Source organism: Acanthopagrus latus, chromosome 5 (assembly GCF_904848185.1).
Source record: "Acanthopagrus latus isolate v.2019 chromosome 5, fAcaLat1.1, whole genome shotgun sequence".
Classification (NCBI taxonomy): domain Eukaryota; kingdom Metazoa; phylum Chordata; class Actinopteri; order Spariformes; family Sparidae; genus Acanthopagrus; species Acanthopagrus latus.
Genome location: NC_051043.1, coordinates 20,234,239 through 20,251,188, shown reverse-complemented (window position 1 = coordinate 20,251,188; position 16,950 = coordinate 20,234,239). Strand labels below are relative to the sequence as shown.

General features: G+C 40.7%; 1 protein-coding gene across 1 annotated transcript; it reads right to left on the bottom strand.

The window, feature by feature from the left end:
• Positions 1-4,560: 4,560 nt before the first annotated feature.
• Positions 4,561-6,447, bottom strand: LOC119018923 (trichohyalin-like). The gene is made up of 2 exons (XM_037096953.1): positions 5,097-6,447; positions 4,561-4,933 (listed from the first exon to the last, which is right to left on the bottom strand). The coding sequence occupies exon 1, from the start codon at positions 6,439-6,441 to the stop codon at positions 5,101-5,103; it is 1,341 nt and encodes a 446-aa protein (XP_036952848.1). The 5' UTR covers positions 6,442-6,447; the 3' UTR covers positions 4,561-4,933; positions 5,097-5,100.
• Positions 6,448-16,950: the final 10,503 nt, after the last annotated feature.

Here is a 16,950-nt window from a genome sequence, read left to right as displayed (position 1 = left end):
GACAGGTTTTTACTTAACACTACACACACTAAATGCAGTGCTTCAGCAGCTTTAGTTGTTACACAACTAACATGAATTAGTAGTTTTTAAGTATTTTTTTAATTGAAGTCTGAGTTTTTACTTTTACATGAAAGTCAAATGGACTTACTTAATGTCTTCATGAAGCAAGGAAACAACAACAACAACACAACAAAACATTTTTAGATTTTAGTTTCTTGATGTGGGAATTGCTGGTGCGTTCATACAAAAGGCGGGAAAGGTGTAAGTGTCACTTAACTATCTGTTTCAACTGGGCAAACAGAAATGGTTGTGAATATAATTACCATTTTTACCCTTGTTGGCCAAGAAAACTATGATGCTATCTGTTCCTTAAACGTCATGTCTTGAGAAATCACATAGATGATACAGTGCAGATATATTATGATGATGATGATGATGATGATGATGATGATGGAAAATAACAAGAAGAAGAACTAGAAACATTTGCATTTTCTGCAAAAATTCAGTGTGAATGCTGAGAGCTGATGTGATTTCGGAAATCTGCTGAATGCATTGAAGAAACAGCTGCTTTTTTCAAAAGCTGAAAAGGCAGAAAAACTGAAAAATAATAGGCTTAATGGGTTGAGCATATTGATAGCTGAACAGTTTCTCTAGCTGCACACGTGCTGGAGCCATAGCAGAACCAAAGCTGAAAATGTCTCCATAAGAATGAATGAGAAAACACCTCCCAAACTCCTGCGAGGTTTGAAAAAGGTGTTACGGTTAAGGTGAAAATATTTATACAGTGAGTAACAGGAGACATTGCTGAACTCTGTGTCTTTTTTATTTCTGTAGAGTGAAAAATTAGAAGAGCTAAAAATTCTTAACACTAAAACTGTGATGATTTCAAAACCGTGAAAGATTTTAAAAAGCTGAATACACGCCGAATAGTTCAAAGTCGTGTTACTCTTTAAAAGTTGGAATGATGTCTCTTGCTCTTATGAGGGACAAGAAGAGGTTGAAAGTTGAGTGGTTTTGAAGAGGATTTGAAAATTTCCCATTCACTTCAATCCGAAATTTATTTTTGAAAAAGCTGAAAAGAAAAGAAGCTGAAAAGAACAAGAAACAATGAAAGAACTTAAAAAGTGGAGCATTTTGATAGCTGAACGGTTTCTCTAGCTGAACGTGTGCTGAAGAAGTAGTAAAACAAAATTTGAAAAATTGAATGGGAAAATGTTTGCAGAAAAAGCTGAATATTTCCTAAAGTATAAAAGATAGAAAAGCCGCAAACCACCATGTCTTTAAACAGCTGAACATGTTAATAGTTTTATGGTTTCTGTAGCTCAAAATTTAACCAAAAAAGCATTCCTTGTCACTTGTGCAATCAATTCCTTCCCAGTAGTCCTTTTAAACATCTATGCACCTAATTTCGATTGTCCTGATTTTTTCTGTGAAGTTTTTAATCTTGTTTCAGAATATAATACTCATAACATAATCATCGGGGGCGACTTTAACTGCTATTCGACTCTCAATTGAACAGATCTTCCACTAAGGCTGCCCCACCATTGAAATCTGTGCCAGTTCTTAATGATTTGGTGAATTCATTTGATTTGGTTGACATTTGGAGGCTTCTGCACCCCTTTGAGAGACAATATTCTTTCTTTTCCCCTGTACACGGTACCTTCACCAGAATTGACCACTTCCTTGTAGCCTCTAAACTGATTTCACACACACTCAGTTCAACATATCATAGTATTCTAGTGTCCGATCATGCTCCTCTTTCAGTCCAGATTAATTTTAACCTCCAGACACCTTCATACAATTGGAAATCCAATCCCTCCCAAAATTCAGACAAAGCATTTCATGATTCTACTTCGGCTAAGATTTCAGATTTTTTGCTCACTAACGATAATGGGGCAGTCTCTGACTCAGTTTTATGGGAATTGTTCAAAGTGGTACTGCAGGGTCACATCATCTCATGTCACTAAAAGGTCCAGGCTGAGGCATCTCACAGTTATTGAGGCTGAGTTGTCGGCTTTGGAGGACAATTAGCGCAATACAAACAATGACAACACCCTTAGCGCCATCCTGAAGATAAAATATGTGCATAATCAGATGCTGGGAGAGCAGGTTGGATGTTACATCCGTAAGCTTCAGCAAAAGCACTTCGAGCTGGGAGATAAACCTGGTAAATTACTTGCTAGACAGTTAAAAGGTGTACAGGCTGACAGGGCAATACATAAAATTTCTTCTCCCACCGGACAATTAATAACTGATCCTAAATTGACTAACAACAGATTTTTTGATTTTTTCAGTCAGTTGTACACCTCCAAATCTAAGCTCTCTGACTCCGACCTTGATCGTTTTCTCAACTCATTAAGCATCCCATCTCTTAGTGAAGCCGCTAAGCTAGAACTGGATTCTGACTTCACACTAGAAGAAATAGAAATAGTCATTTGTTCTTTTCCCAACGGCCCTGTGGCCCTGATGGCTTTGGAATAGAATTCTATAAAAAACATATAGATGTAATCACCCCTCTTCTTCTCCGAGTGATAAATTGCTCTGTGAAAGATGGAATTTTTCCTAACAGTGTATATGACGCCAATATTTGCCCTCTCCTGAAAAAAGATAGGGACACTACTAATGTTGTGTCCTATCGCCCCTTAAGCCTGCTAAACAGCGACCAAAAGATTGTTGCAAAAGTAATGACTAACCGACTAAGCAAACATGTTGACACGTTAATCCACCCCGATCAGACGGGCTTTATCCCAGATAGGTTCTCCTTCTCCAACACTCGTTCTCCTTCTCCAACACTCGTCGTCATTTTAATATTCACTCGTCGTCTATTAAATATTATGTATTTCACCAATCCATCAGACTCCGCTGTTATTTCATCAGACACTAAGCAAGCTTTTGATCAAATTGAATGGAGATACATGTTCGCAACCCTCAAAAAATTTGGCTTTGGTGATAAATTCATGACCCTTTTAAAAATGCTGTATGCTTGCCCCAAGTCGACGGTCTTGACTAACCATGACAGGTCTCCACCTTTCTTATTGCAACGTGGAACTAGACAGGGATGCAGCCTTTCCCCTTTGCTCTTCGCTCTTGCTCTGGAACCCCTGGCTATTTCCATGAGGTCTCCTCTATCCCCAGCTTGCTGGCATCGGTTATGGTACATCTGATAGCCCTATAGGTTTATATGCAGATGATGTGATCCTGACTTTATTGTCTGTTAGGTTGTCTCTCAGTCCACTTTTAAGCCTTATAAAGAATTTTGGACAGCTCTCTGGTTTTACCATTGGGATCAATATCACCAGGAACCCAACGCTCCTTTTTAAGTTGAATTTCTCTGACTTGATCGGTAAAGTTAAAATCATGATAGATAGGTGGAAACTCCTTCCTCTCTCACTAAAAGGGCATGTCAATATTGCCAAGATGGTTGTTCTCCCCAAATGTATGTATCTCTTTCAAAACATACCCATATATCTTACAACCTCTTTTTTCAAGATGTTAGATTCCATCATTGTACTCTTGACAAACTCCTGACAAACCTTCTCGTATCTCTAAGGCACACCTACAGAAATCTACAGCTGAGGGAGGCCTCGGCCTTCCTGTCTTCCGCTATTACTATTCTCTGGGTCACCTTTTCTGTTCCTGCCCTAAGCTTAGGATTTTTTGGCACATCATTTTGCATTTGCACAGTGTCCTATACAGCAAACAGTTGACCCCTGACAGTCTCCTGATAATATTGGGCCATTCTAAATTTTCTCTCACTCTTCCCTCATCACTACAACAAGTCCTCATGGTCGTAGCAAAACGAGTTATCAGCTTCTCCTCCTTGTTTTAAAAAAATGGTTGAATGATATGGTTTCCTGTATTTACCAGGAAGAAATTCGATGTACTCTGTCAGACACTCACCACAAGTTCCTTGAAGTCTGGGGACCCTTTATTGAATACATTTGAAGTGACAACCTTGATCCCCTGGACTAGTTACGCTGGACTGTATTATTCTGTCTCATTTTGTTCTGTACCGATTGCATTGTGTTTTGTACATCCAAGCCTCTCCTTGAATGCTCTTGATCCTGGCTCTTTGGACTCTGTTTTGGACCTTAAAACCTTCCTCTGTTCTCTTGATTCAGTACGTGGACTGACTTATATGACTGTATTTCTTTTTTAATGTTTATACTACTGTGGGCTGGTAGTTTGTCTTGTTTTGTTTTGTTTCGTCTTGTTGTGCTCTGTGTATTTTGTTGTTTAGCTTCTGTGTGTTTTTGTATGGTTTAAACTTAAAAATCTTTATAGATAAAGTGTTAAAAAAATCTATTACATATGTGTAAAGAGGGTGATATAGTTCAAGGCTGAGAGAAAGCTGGAATAAATATTGAATGATTAATGTAATAAAATTCTTTGTGTCCACTTTGTGCTGGTTGCCTTCGATGTAGCGAGGACAGTGATGGGGCCAGTCACCCTCGTGTTTACAGCTGTGGGTGATGAGGTTGGAGCTCTGGCTGAATGCTTCCCCACAATCTTATTAGAGCCATTTGATGAAATAAGTAACTCATATGATATACAATAATGTTCAATCAAGAAATGCCTTTGGCATGTTTTATTACATTAAAATCAAAAGACAATCTTATAACTAGTATTATAAGGTATACAAGTGGTTAGCCATCGTATCGCTTCGTCATGGTGACATGACCAGCACACAGAAGAAAGCCTTCAAAGCTCAACGTTTCAGTGGCAAAGGTGACAATTAGTGTTGAAATCTTGGATGGAGTCCCTTGCGGCTACTGGTTCTGCTGATACTGTATGGTCTGGTGTTGTCAGGTGGCTCTTAAAAGAGCCTTTGTGTTGTTGTGATCTTGACCCGCTGATGATGATCCTTTTGGTGTGAATGATGCAAAGACTAGTGGACATTTTAATGGTTCATTTAGAATAAGACCCAGATCAGGAACCGGTACCTGGTTTTACACGCCTGAACTAGTTTGACTTTTTTTTGTTTTTATTAAAGAATTTCTTCTTTAATAAAAACTGGTTAACCGGAGCACCCGGGGAAAACCACCTATAGCTCAGGCGTGTGTTTGATTCAGGCACAGTTCCTGAGCGTGGATCAGGCCATTAGATGAACCATCTGTACCATTTCTTCTTTTTCTTCTTCTTACTCAGGAGATCTTCCAGTTGGGACCTTATGGAGCTTTCTTTCTCCTCCCACTCCTGTTCCTTTTCCTGCAGCGTCTTCTTGAGATCCTCTGTGGCTTGAATGAGGGATGTCTTTTCCTGCTGCCACTCCACCTGATGACTCTCCAGCTTCTGCTCAACAGTCCTCAGAGCAGCCGCGAGGGCTTTGTTCTCACATTTCTGCTCATCTAGCTGAGTCTCATGGAGAGCTGTAGATTTCTCCATCTCCTCCATCAGGGGTATTTTCTCCCGCTGCCAGCAGAGGCGCTCGGTCTCCAGAAGATCCTCTGCCTTTTTCAAGGCAGCTGCGATCTGCCTGGTTTCCTCTCTGTGCTCCTCAAGCTGGGCTTGATGGGAAGCCTGAGACCTTTCCACAGCCTCCTTTGCTTCCTGTTGCGTATCATGCACAGTCTTCTTGAGGCCTTCTGTGGCCTGAATGAGGGATGTCTTTTCCTGCTGCCACTCCAGCTGATGACTCTCCAACTTCTGCTCAACATTCCTCAGAGCAGCCATGAGGGCTTTGTTCTCACATTTCTGCTCATCCAGCTGAGTCTCATAGAGAGCTGTAGATTTCTCCATCGCCTCCAGGAGGGAATTTTTCTCTTGCTGCCAGCAGAGACGCTCGGTCTCCAGCAGATCCTCTGCCCTTTTCATGGCAGATGCGATCTTCCTGGTTTCCTCACTGTGATCATCAAGCAGGGAGACTTTCTCCCGCTGCCAGCAGAGGCGCTCCGTCTTCAGAAGTTCCTCTGCCTTTTTCAAAGCGGCTGCGAGCCTCCTGGTTTCCTTTCTGTTCTCCTCAAGCTGGACTCGATGGGAAGTCTGGGGTCTTTTCACAGGCTCCTCTTCTTCCTGTTGCGTATCCTGCACAGTCTGCTCGATGCCTTCTGTGGCCTGAATGAAGGATGTCTTTTCCTTGTCCATCTGCTCGTCCATCTGATCCCCAACCAGAGGTTTGGCTTCCTCCGGCTCGTCCAGCAGCCAGGTGTCTAGCTGCCAGCAATGGCGCTCAATATCCAGAGAAGTCCCGGCCTTGTCCATGAAAGAGGCGATCTTCTTCTTGTCCTCTTTTAGCTTCTCAGCTAGGATTTGTTCGGGAGTCATGGTACTCTGAAGAGCCTTCTTAGCCTCTCTCTTCTTCTCGGCCAGTTTTTTTCTCCTCTGCTGAGCCTTTGTGTCTTCATTGCTCACGCTTCTCTTTCTTCTCCTACCCTGTGAGCGATCTCTCATCCTGTCTCCTTCCTCTTTACCGTATTCTTCTCTGCTTTTCTTTCCTCTCATGGTGGCGGTCTGATTACAAATGGGAAATAAAAAGTCAGGTCCTATATTTATAGTGTTTCAACATTCTAAAATGTATGACATCACCAGAGCTTTGATCATTCACTTTTGATTTTCCGCTTTGATGTTCTTTCTGTTGCTATAGCAGAATGTTTGTTGTGGTATGCAAAATACTTATTTATTTTTAAGTGTATACATTATAAACATGTTTTTTTTCAAATTCAATGACACTCATTTTAAAAATCAATAAAGCTATGACTCACGACTTGTTTGTACCCGTACCAGCATTTTCTGGCATAAATGAACCCGATTGGATTGTCTGCCTCAAGATAAATCAGTTTTTTCTTTATTCCACATACCCAGTGCCTACATTACCCACAATGCAATTTAGACAGTAATGACATCACTGGATGTAATACATAAGATTACATGCAGCTTCCTCTGGTGAGTCAAAAGACTTCATACTATTTTATCACATATGAAGTAGTACTCCGGACTTGGTAAAATTGTTGGAGTTACCCTTTAAGTACCAGCAGTCAACTATCCAGAAGGGATTTCAGTTTCAGACGGAATCTCATAATAATATCGATAACAAAAATCATAATTAGTTTTCTAGATACAAATGGTCAAATTGAGACGTAGTTACAGGGTAGAGTAAGGATTGTTACAATTCGTCAAATGGGTTAGGTCTTCGCCAGCTCATGAGGGAAAATGTCAGACTGTTTATAAATGTTCCACCGTGCTCCCCAGTGACTTTCAATGTCAATACCTCTGAGTATTACAGGTGCATGATGGACATCACGTTGCGGTGGCCAGTCACATAAGTTGGGACAAGATGAGCAGGACAAATGAACAAAATTCAACACAACTGACATTTCTTTGTGTTACGTGTTTCACTTGGATTTACTCAATTTGTTGTTGTGCGCCAGTTTAAAACCCACCCCGACACTAACACCTGAGGGATTGACTAATACCTGGAACAATCATTACAATCCCATAAGGTTCTTATGCAATGGAAACAAATGGCTATGTACTCCAGTAAATAGGACAAGCCTTAGATACAACTTAGGTAAGCGGGTAAAATAGTCGGCTTAACTCATTTGAACCCTCGGCTCAGCTTTAAGCCAGAGATCAAGTATCCAATTATTCACCCAGATTTGCCACCTTCTGGATCAGGGGTTAAAGTTCTCAACATGGATAGACGCTCTCACACAGCTGCTCAACCCTGCGGCTAACCGGCGCAACGCCTGATTTGGTCTCGACTGAGACCTTAGTCTTGTTTGTCTGTGCTAGTTAAATTGTCAAACATTGCAGCAACAGTCGTATACTTCTCCAATTCACTCCAATGAGCTGATACTATTTCTTCATTTGTTAGTAAAGGATCCCTTGATGCCCGTCGGCATGCTTTTTATAGGAAAGTGCAGCAATGTGACTCACTCTGGGGACGATCTAATTCCATGTACTGATAGTTGTACCTACATGTAATAAGCGGGATGTAAACATAACCTACATACTGCATTTTTTGCATCCTGGATGTATTTATTACCTCTGTAATCTCTCTCACACAGGCTCGAGTATTGCTGGTAATTAAACGCTGTCACGCTCAGAGGCGCGCCGTCTTCCCCGCCTCTGTTATTATTCCACGAGCTCATGAAACTAAATGTCCTTTATGCAACAGCCCATTTAAAGGCCACTCTGGTGATTCATGCGGGAAAATGAAAAGAGAAAAAAAAAAGAAAAAGAAAAAGGTTCAGTTAGCACACGATTCCTTTTCTGTTTTTTACCGTCCTGTCGTCCGTGCTGCTGCCTCGTCTTTCTCCACCTCACTTTACTTCATTTGCCTTCTTTTCTCTTCCCCCCGTCTCATTTTAGTCTCCTCACTCTCTTTTCAATCCCTTACATCCATGGCATCTCTCTGCATCTCTTTGCAGGTCCCTGCAACACCTTCTAATATCTTTCTCTCTCAATTGAATCTGTCTCTCTGCTCTATCGTTCCCCCTCTCTCCCTCTCTCTCTGTGTCTGTGTCTCTCCTAAACTCATTGCTCCATGAGGCTAATCTTGTTAGCACCAAATGCACCATGTTCCACTAGCTCCTCTTAATTGCTGTTGTGTTATTAATGAGTGGGGAGCTGGGAAATCACTCTTAATTAGCTTGTCTCATTTGGCAGGCATCTCGAGTGAAGCGGCGGCGGCAGTGGCGGCGCTCAGGCACAAACACACTGGGGATAATTAAAGCACTTCACTTGTCGGAGTATTTATCTAAACCAAAGAGCAACAAGCCGTTCCCGCAATTAGCCTTGTCATTCATTAGCTGCAGAGTGCCATTGATTTGAGTGTTACGTTGTCATTTTGCCACCGCTGACACTCGCTCATGCAGCGCCATCGTGGCACAAGTGTGCTTAACCTGTTCAGGTGGCGAAGTCGTGGCATGGAATCCCTGCACGTTTATCTTTCACGGTGTATTTGAGTCACTGACTGCATTTTTACCAACCAGATTTCAGTGACAAATCAGGTTATTAAGATCAGGTAATCCATTTTATGTATTGCATTTCATTCTCATTCCTGGTTGTTACAGAGAAACATTCCCTGTCGTAGGTTTTGTCATGCGTTATCGTGAGGCCCACTATCAAATAACGTCTAGAAAGTGCCTGACCTGAGGGTTTGCGTGGCCAATTAATCGTGTTCCTCGGACAAAAAAATCTGCCAAGTTTCTCTAAATCATGTAACTCCATCCCTCACTCAAGTGGGTCAAACACCATTTGGTGTTGCAATGGCATCTGATCACCAAACACACCTCACAGTTCTCTTTGAATTTCTCGATTTCGCATAAAATTTCAATTCTATGTCTTAACAACTCTCCAAGTCTGACCTGAGACAGAGAGCAAAAGACTGAGAGAGAGCTTCATGCTAATTCTGTTTATGTAGATTTGTTTCCTTTTGCTTTGTTCCGTCTCAATCAGCTGGTTGATTGCTTAGCTCACATCTTTAACTTTACCCAATCAGATTTAACCACGACCTGCTGGAGCTGATCATCTCATCGCTGTCAAATTGTAAAATTGGTTTCCTCTCTCTGCTGTTGTCGCAACCCTGCCTTGTGTAATGACAAATAAATCAACTTGAACCAATCAGCTATTACTGCATGACTTTTTTTTTTACTGGTTTGTCATTTCAATATAATTTCCTTTACATTTTCAGTAAGTTTTCTGAAAAGAGCAATGAATACCAGGGAACAAGGACAGTGTTTAATTTGCACTCTTGCAGTAAATTGATTCAATTACAGAAAAAGAAAACAACAACAACAACAATTTCCCAGGAAAATATTAGTAAATTAAGATTAGACAAAATAGGATTAAATAAGATTAAACAATATAAGATTAAGAAATATTTAATGTAATAGAAAGACATAATAAAATACTGCTGGTGAACAGTAAAATCTCTGTACACTCTGTTCACCTTCTACAAGACCAAGGAGAACAAAAGGAAAGGATAACTGCTTTATTACAATGTCCGTACAGAATCAGACTTGTTTTGTGCATCTCATCAGTTAGACACTGACCTTCACTGAGTTCCATCTTTCTTCTGTCTGTTTTTGTCCAGCGGGATCATCACCTTTAAATTACAGGCAAACAGTCTGAAAGACAAGTCTGACACTGTGTAGCTAAACAGAGACACATAAATGAGATGATTGAGTGAGATTAACCTTTCATGCCCTCAGTGCCTGAAATGCATTTGGATCTAAGGTAGTGTTAAGGCTCTCTAATTCAAAAACCTACAGTAACGCCTTCAAAGTAATTGCTGGCATGACCTCAGCTCACAATAGTTTGTATCCCTCCATACTTAGCAATGAATCTTTGTGTCTTTGTATTGATGTGAATACCCTGCATGTCTGTAACTTTTAACAGGCTGTCTAGATCTATCCAAAATGCTCACATTACCACTGATCTAAATCTTCAATTTCCTCTTTACAGAGAGCGGCTTTACCATCAGGTTAATCGGACGCTGTTTGTCAGCACTCAACAAACGCAGAGACGGAGTTAAAACTATGCCGCTCTCTTCGTGAGATTCTACTTTTTCACAGCAGGAAATGAAAAAAAAAAAAAAAAAATGCTGCTTTGAGTGAGCGCACCTGTCTTTGCCGCCGTGAGACCCTGACACGTTCACGATATGATGAGAGACCTGTGTCGGTGCATTAAGACAAATTTAATTTGCACCTACAGCTAAGAGAGACGAGGGAGGGAACTCTTATGGGGCAGGACTAATTGCTGCCTGGGGATCGGTTTTCATGTGTGTGTGAGTGTGTGCACAAGTGTGTGTTAGCCTGGCTGTCTTCATGCCAAAATAAACACTTTAGTGAATATTTAATGCACGTGTTTATCTGTGTGTGTCTGTCAGTGTGTGATAACAGAATGTCAGCAAAGACACAGGAGTTAATGAGGCCTTTTCCGCCACCAGGGCTGGATTGAGCGAGGTGCACAAAGCTCTGTGGGCAATATTTCTGAGTATAATCATGACTGTCATGAGTAAATCTGCAGGTACCCGAATTCATCAGCAGTGCAGTAAATCTAACTGTTCGCCAAATACAACACTGAGACCAGACGGTTCTGCAATTCCGGATACATTATTCATCAGAGAATAGAAATGGTATCAGCATCCTCTTATCATGAGTAAGCAATCATCGCCATCTTTTTTTCTATTAGGGAGTAATTGTACTAAGATAATAACAGTGAGGTTTGATGTGCGTTTTTGGGATTGAACAAGGTAAGGTGAACTAAATTCTGGGAAAGTAAGCTGGAGTTCCTGTGCAAACTAAAATTAAAGTGTGATTCTTTAAAATATCACTACTATACTACTACTACTATACTATAAGTCACGAGATAGCCATTTTTTATATAATGTTTGATTAATATAGTCACTTGCATCCCCTTTGTGTTCAGGCATTTCATGAAGTGTTTTCTATACCTCAGGGCTCTGTATTCAGTCCCTTTCTATTTAGACTGACGAACATTTCATTTAGTAACACAGATTTAAATGTCATGCGGATGACAGCCAACTGTTTGTGCCTGTCTAACACGTGCAACTCAAATCATTTTGCTTCTCTTCTGCACTGTCTAACTGAGATGAAATGAAAGTAGTTTGTAAACTTTCTCCATCTAAATGAAGACACATCTTAAATTGTCTTTGGGCTGATTGAACTTCTGCTAATAGTTAGCATTTTACTTCAAAATATCTAACATGAATCATATGTTAAAACATGTACACAAATAGATTATGTAAGTGTACATAAAACATGACTTCCAACATTTGATTCCCTATATTCTTTTAAGATATATTTACAGGATCTTTTCACTGTATACTGGATAGAGGCAAACCTTTTTTTTTCACCACATGGAGCTAAATGGCTAATTTAAGTTCATTTTAAGATTAGAGCAGTGAATATAATTTAAGTTTGATAATAAAAAAAAGTAATCAAAATGTACATTTTAACATATCCAACAGTTCAGTCTTGATTTCCTTAAACAAGAACATCATATCACACAAAATGCCAACTTCTACACAATGTGGCTTTAATGCCACAATGACACTTTTAATTTGAACAAGAAGGTTGGTCATATCTTAGTCCCAATTTTCCTTACTCTACACACCACCAGCAGAACCAAACATGATCTTGAATCGTATTTTCCTATTTGTTGGCTGTGTGGTTTTACAACCTGTTTTGTGTTTTTATAATTCACAACAAATTACCTTAAATTGTGCAGTTCAGAGTTAAAACACGTAACACAACATCTGGATCACAAAAATGATCAAGTAATCACATTGCCACATTGATGTTGTTATATATCATGACTCTACTTCTGTGAAAACATGTGAAAATGCTGTTATTAAAACTCAAAATTGAGTGTTTCCTTGAACGTGTGACGATAGAGACATCTTTTAGTTAGCAAGCTTCCTTCCCCCTTCGTGTAAGAACAATCTAGCACAGTGTCTTGTGTTTGCATTTCTGAATATAGCGAGAGAAAAAAGTGCTGTCAGGGGTAAAACTTTTTGTTCTGTGTAATCTCATCTGATGTAGTGCAGCAGTGTTTCCTCTGTCTCTGCACGCTCGTGTCCTCAGCAGGCAGGCTCATAAATTGGACAGCTAAGCCTTTCATAAAGTTTAATAAAGCGCTGTTTCGTGGCTCAGGGGAGCTGGTATTAGTGACGAGAGCCGCTGCTGCCATTCCAGCAAATCACATCATCATAATGAGGCTGTACTATGGGAGTGAGACACCTCCCTTACCACCCACACATCCCACCACCACCCCTCCACCCCCCTTTGTTTTCTTTATCATTCCTCTGACACACTACGATGTCTTCACTTCGCAGCATTTTTCCAATGGGAATTTGGGGATAGCGTTGTTTAAACGTCGCGGCCTGCTTGGACAGGCTAGGGTTATTTCTCATTTAGTAAAGATCACAGACGCTGTAAATGCTCCGGCGGCATGCCGTGAATGCCAACACCGGTGTGATTGGCAGCTTGACGGCAGCGGCAGCATTTGCATGGCATTTAGCTGGGCGGGGGATGGCCACCCCTAACACCAAGGTGGGTAAATAAGATGACTTCTCTGTTCACACAATGTACACATGCACAAACACACACACACACACACACACACACACACACACACACACACACACTCATGCACTCACGCATGCAATCTCACAATCTCAACAACCCCCAACCATCTTGGCCTGCCAAACCTGGAGCCACTCATAATTGTGTGGCATTTAGAGGAAAGGGACATCTAGTCATGTGGGCGAGTGGACCACTGAAAAGTCTGCGCCTCCCACTTCCACATTTTTAGGTTATTTGACAATGATTGGGCACAGTTGCAATTTCTGAGCTTGAGCTCTGAGCTCTGAGGGAATAATGTAACCCTCGATATAGCTTATTTTGAGATTCACTTAATACCTTGTTTGGAACATTTGGAAAATGTAAATTATACTTTATCTTTGTAATTGTAAATAAGCCTAAAGTATTTATCTGCATTTTCTTTACTTTATGAAGTAATTTTCTGCATTTTCAGCTTAAGGTATAGCAACCTTTAAGTTATGACAGATTTTTCCAGTTACAAACAGCATGCAGTGAAGCATTTAGCTGCTAAAAGGCAAGACATTTCCCTGAAGAGTCGGTGCAGACCAAAACAGAGCTAAAACTATGACTTCAATTTGCCAGGTGGCCAGTACCACCTCGCTACAAGTGAATGCTAATGTTCCTCAGTGTCTGCTGGATGTGTAAAACAAAATAGAACTGTTTCCTAACATGTAAATTATGTCTGTCAGCAACACTAAGACCCCCCAAAAGAAACGTCCCTAAAGGAACAATAAAGTTTATCGTATCATAACTTATCGTATCATAACATATCGTATCGTATTGTATCATATCGTTTCACATTGTATCGTATTTTATTGTATTGCTTCGTACAATTTGCTCACAGATTTATTGCCATGTAATCTAACAATGTTACATGCAGCACTAAAATTTTATTTCATTTGGTGGTGTGGTTAGTGTGACTACCTGAAACGAACAAATGTTCACTTGGTCTCACATTTTTGCTGAATGCTGTTCATTCTCGACAGGTGTATTGTCTGTCTAAGACTGAAATGAAAATGATGGTCCTTGGCCCCTGCAGTCTACATGTTGAACTGGCCTTGGGCAAGATAGTGAACCCCAAATTCCATTTATTCTCCTATCAGAGTCTGAATGTTTGCGCGAATGGGTGAATGCTTTGATTTATACAATATTAAACAATGCACAAGAAGCAGCCCTACCTTTGGTGGAATCGGTCAGACATATTTATGTCCATTTCTTTGTATCATCAGGCTCTGGTAACAACCTCTACGATCCAACGATACAAGTGTTGTTTAGACAGTTGCTTTCCCTGGACAGGATGAGCAAAGCAGACAAACAGCTGGTTGCATAAGCACAAAGTCGGCTGGGAGCTAGAGAGCATGGAGCCTTTTTTCAGTGGAAGCAAAAAGATGGAGGGAAAAGAGCTTCTCAGTCAAGACACAGTTAGCAGGAGAAGAAGGGCAGTGATGAACTGACACTGCATACTGACAGTACTCCTATTCACCTGGCTGATGGGAAAGCTTCATTTTTGATAATACTCTATAGAGGAAGGAAAGGAAATCATGGTAAAGCAAGTAAAGGCAAATATTCATACAAGTCTGTAGACTGTAGATTGGTTATGTTTCTTGCATTTGTTGTCACACAGACTTTCAATTTCTAATTAAGGATCTTTCTGAATCATTTAATTTACGACAGAGATCCAGTCAATTCAGAAGACGTATAGTTTTTTTAGTTAAATGTGTCTGAGATGTAATAATGGCGTGTTTAGTTCAGGGGCTGTTCCGTCCCGTTGCCACATGAGCAACGATTGAGTTAAACAAATTAAAAGCATAACATAGCTATCATACTCAAGAAAGGATAAATAATAAATAAATAAATAAATAAATAAATAAATAAATAGTCATTAATTTTATTGACCTTACTGAAGGTGCAATCTAGACCAGAATAACCACTAACTGCTGCTTGCTAACTGTAGCAGCCGTCAGCTAGTTAGGTCAGTAAGCCGTGCAGCTAACTTTAATCGATATCTCTTCAGCAATACATCAACACAATGTCTCAAAACTGCTATTCATTCATATCCTGTTGATAATCGTAATTATTTTTTAATGTTTCAACTAAAATTCTTACATGTTGCCCCTTTAAAGGTCCAGTGTACAGGATTCTTACTTTCAGGTGATTTTGCACTAATATGAACATAATTGCAAATATTCAGTCTGCCAGTAGATTCTCTTATACCCCACTACATCCTCCATACTGGACCTTTAATTGTTACTACATTGTCACAGATGTTTCATGAATCAGTTGTCAGCTGTTAAAATGACAAGTAATGAAAACCTTTGGGGTTTTCCAGGTTGAGAGTTGACATTTAAGGGAATAATTCCCTTTTGGTTTGTGTATTTACTTCCAATGTAGCGTGCTTCTGAGGTTTTTTAATTAATGGTGGTAGCAACAGGAGCAACAGTGGAGGTAAAATCAATAAAGTAATTAAGTAATTAAGATTTGTTTCACGTAATTTTTTTTCACCCCTCTCTCTCTATTCTGAATCCACACGAATTAAGATTTCGCAAACGCTCCCATACCTTTTCCTCTCCCCAGAGCGGGAGATGTGTTTATATGTCAGAAGTCATATTAACCTCTCCAACTCATCTTATTTTCTAATATTTTATCCAGCGGCAGAGCAATCACGCGCTCACATTTACACACCGTCCCTCAACTTTTATTCACCTGAAATCATTCTGAAATGACATTACCGGTGACAGCCAGGCAATAACAAAAGTACAAAAACTTCTTTGAAAAACAATAAATCAATAAGCCTTGCCAACATATCCTGTTACAGCCCCGACTCCTTGACACCTGAAGCTCATTAAACACAGCCTAACGTCAACTTAGGAGAAGGAGAGTACACAGAGGCTCGCCTTTTCGCAGCCTATCACAATAAGAGCTACTGAGCAACCTTGATATATTGTATATACTAGAAATAAATATGATTGTCCTTTAATCTGATTTTATTATACTGGGGACTCCCGCTGGCAAATCTACTGAGGGCTGATAGCCTGTAATCTTATTGCAGGGAGCGCACTGTGTTTCATATCCCCTTCTTGATGGTGTTTTATCATGTCAGGACTATTATTGTTCCTATTGGTATATGTGTTTCTGCATTTATATGCGCCGGTGTATATAAACTAATAAATCGAGTTATTGCACATTCTTGTGTCTGTTTGCATATGTATGTGTGCATGTTTGTGTGCGCCCTGAGGTCCCACGCAGCACGGATGTGGGTGCTAATTTTGCCCGTCGGCGTGCCAGGGGCTGCTCCGAGGGTTCTGCTCTGTTTATGAACCAGGCATATTGACCCAATTTGTGGCCTTGGCGTTATGTCTGTCTGTCTCTCTCTCTCTCTCTCTCTCTCTCTCTCTCTCTCTCTCTCTCTCTCTCTGTCTGTCTCCCTCTCTTTGTCCACCTGCTGGGGCATATTGTGAGCCTGCGTGGCTTGAGAGACGGGCGCACTCAGACTGAACTAAACGCCATACGCATCATTGGGCGGCATTACCAACCTCCTCCCCCGCTCATCACTCTCGCTGGATGCTGCAGGTGTGTGTGTGTGTGTGTGTGTGCACGTGTGTGTACAGTCTGTGCCTCGGTTAACTAGAAGGTCTAATAAATCAACCTGTCTGTCCACGGCTTCTTCCCTTCCCTTTGCTCTTACCTATTCCCCCATTACGCCTCCCTCCTCCTTCCTCTCCACTCATCTTTTTTGCCCCCTCCTTCCTCCATCTCTCTCCTTTATGTCCTGTAATTCTTCTTTTTAAAGCTCGAGGGGTGGTGTTGGAGGCATTGCGTGCCCCCCTGATAAATCACTGTCTGAGGAGCGGGTCAGAGTATCATGGCCATCTGCAGATCA